At 34.2% G+C, this 2,281-nt stretch overlaps 1 protein-coding gene across 1 annotated transcript in view; it reads right to left on the bottom strand.

Annotated features, from left to right (window-relative positions):
* Positions 1-1,668: 1,668 nt before the first annotated feature.
* Positions 1,669-2,281, bottom strand: part of LOC137626729 (uncharacterized) — a 5,142-nt gene continuing 4,529 nt past the window's right edge. Inside the window, exons 4-5 of the mRNA XM_068357736.1 lie at positions 2,217-2,281; positions 1,669-2,135 (exon numbers count right to left, since the gene is read on the bottom strand). The exon at positions 2,217-2,281 is cut by the window's right edge and continues 610 nt beyond it. Coding sequence (XP_068213837.1) covers positions 1,669-2,135; positions 2,217-2,281 — 532 coding nt within the window. The remainder of the gene's footprint in view (positions 2,136-2,216) is intronic.

Here is a 2,281-nt window from a genome sequence, read left to right as displayed (position 1 = left end):
AAAGGGGAAAATAAAATATTTTAAGAGTAACATCATTAAAATGAATACCTCCTATATAAACTATAAAAACTTTAACAAAACAAGAGGAAGAGAAATAAGATAGAAAAGTGTACCCGAGTGTACCCTTAAGCAAGAGAACTCTTAACCAAGACAGAGGAAGACCATGGTACAGAGGCTATGGCACTACCCAAGACTAGAGAACAATGGTTTGACGTCTTATTCCATCAACAACTTGCAAACCCAATAATTACTAGAAAAGCACGCTGAGTGCAGACCTCCTCCACGGCAGCTTATTTCGGTTTTGTTGGCCTTATTGGTAACGTCCTTGCCTGGTGATCCCCAGATTGGAGTTCGAGTCCCGCTTAAACTCATCAGTTCATTTGGTCGCTGCAACCTCACCATCCTTGTGAGCTAAGGATGGGAGGTTTGGTGGAGCCTATCGGACTATCTGCTGAGTCATCAGCAGCCATTTCCTGGCCCTCCTTGGTCCTAGCTTGGGTGTAGAACAGTCTTGGGTGCTGATCATAGTTATATATGATCGGTCGCCAGGGCATTGTCCTGCATGATAGGGGAATGTCACTGTCCCTTGCCTCTGCCATTCATGAGTGGCCTTTAAACTTTTAAACCTTTCGCTTGACCTTAACCTTTGACCTAGGACTTTGACCTTGACCTTTGACCTAGGACTTTGACCTTGACCTTTGACCTAGGATTTTTCAAAATTGAATTACTTCCACCTCTCATTATATGAATATGAATATATGAAAACACTATTTTTATGTGGTTCTCGTTTTCTATATCAACCTCCCGTTTTTTATACCTTGCACCTTCTCGCGACAGCCCGAGAGGAAAATCAAATCACCTTCCATTGTTTTAATTTTAATTCCGGTAATTTCAGTGTTCCATTTCCTTATCCCTGCATTAACCTTGATTCTTCAACCTTTGCTCTCTTATCTTTTCTATAATGTTTAATTTTTTTATGAATATTGAAAGGAAAAGACAATGATTTTTTTTTTTGAGATCTTGTTTCCTGACCACAATGAATCTTTTTTGTGGTCTGTGTGAATGTGTTTGAATACTTTGTTATTAAGACACTCACTCTCTCTCTCTCTCTCTCTCTCTCTCTCTCTCTCTCTCTCCGAGGACATCATATTACACCATCAAACAGAATAGTCATTATATTTCATTATTTTTTTTTAAGATGTAATATCATAGAAAAATAGAAATAGAAAATTATATTGCAAGACCCCAAAATCATTTTTCATCTATTGAAAAAAATATCACGATTTCTTCAACCACAAATTTCCTTAAAAAGAAACACCATTTTATTCTCTAATGTGACAATTCATTTTTAAAGTATATATTTATTCCAAAATTTGGTTTCCAACGCCTTGATATTGTATATATATTTGACTTTTACTAAATGGAAAAGAAAGAGGAAGGAGAATTTATATAAAAGGAGTGGATGAAATAAGAATATTTTTTCTATTTATCCGTGTTCAACTATGGTCGAAGTTCTGAACATATTTCTTTTTTAATTATAGAATAGGGTAACTTGAAGGTTCATTATTTTCCTAAAACCATCATGATTTTATTAATCTGTAATAAATTATGATGAATTGAAAATTCCCTTTTTTGACTTAATAAAACCATTTCGATCACTTTGACAGTTTATAAATTATCAAATGTTGCCACAGTTTCTAAACCTCCAAATGTTGACACTGTTTTTAAACCTTCAAATGTTGCCACTGTTTCTAAACCTTCAAATGTTGCCACTGTTTCTAAACCTTCAAATGTTGACACTGTTTCTAAACATTCAAATGTTGACACTGGTTTTAAACCTTCAAATGTTGCCACTGTTTCTAAACCTTCAAATGTTGACACTGTTTCTAAACCTTCAAATTTTGACACTGTTTTTAAACCTTCAAATGTTGCCACTGTTTCTAAACCTTCAAATGTTGACACTGTTTTTAAACCTTCAAATGTTGACACTGTTTTTAAACCTTCAAATGATGACACTGTTTCTAAACCTTCAAATGTTGCCACTGTTTCTAAACCTTCAAATGTTGACACTATTTTTAAACCTTCAAATGTTGACACTGTTTTTAAACCTTCAAATGTTGACACTGTTTTTAAACCTTCAAATGTTGACACTGTTTTTAAACCTTCAAATGTTGACACTATTTTTAAACCTTCAAATGTTGACACTATTTTTAAACCTTCAAATGTTGCCACTGTTTCTAAACCTTCAAATATTGCTACAGTTTTTAAACCTTCAAATGTT

The sequence above is a fragment of the Palaemon carinicauda genome, chromosome 34 (assembly GCF_036898095.1).
Source record: "Palaemon carinicauda isolate YSFRI2023 chromosome 34, ASM3689809v2, whole genome shotgun sequence".
In the NCBI taxonomy this organism is placed as follows: domain Eukaryota; kingdom Metazoa; phylum Arthropoda; class Malacostraca; order Decapoda; family Palaemonidae; genus Palaemon; species Palaemon carinicauda.
This window is presented reverse-complemented; position numbering and strand designations above follow the sequence as displayed.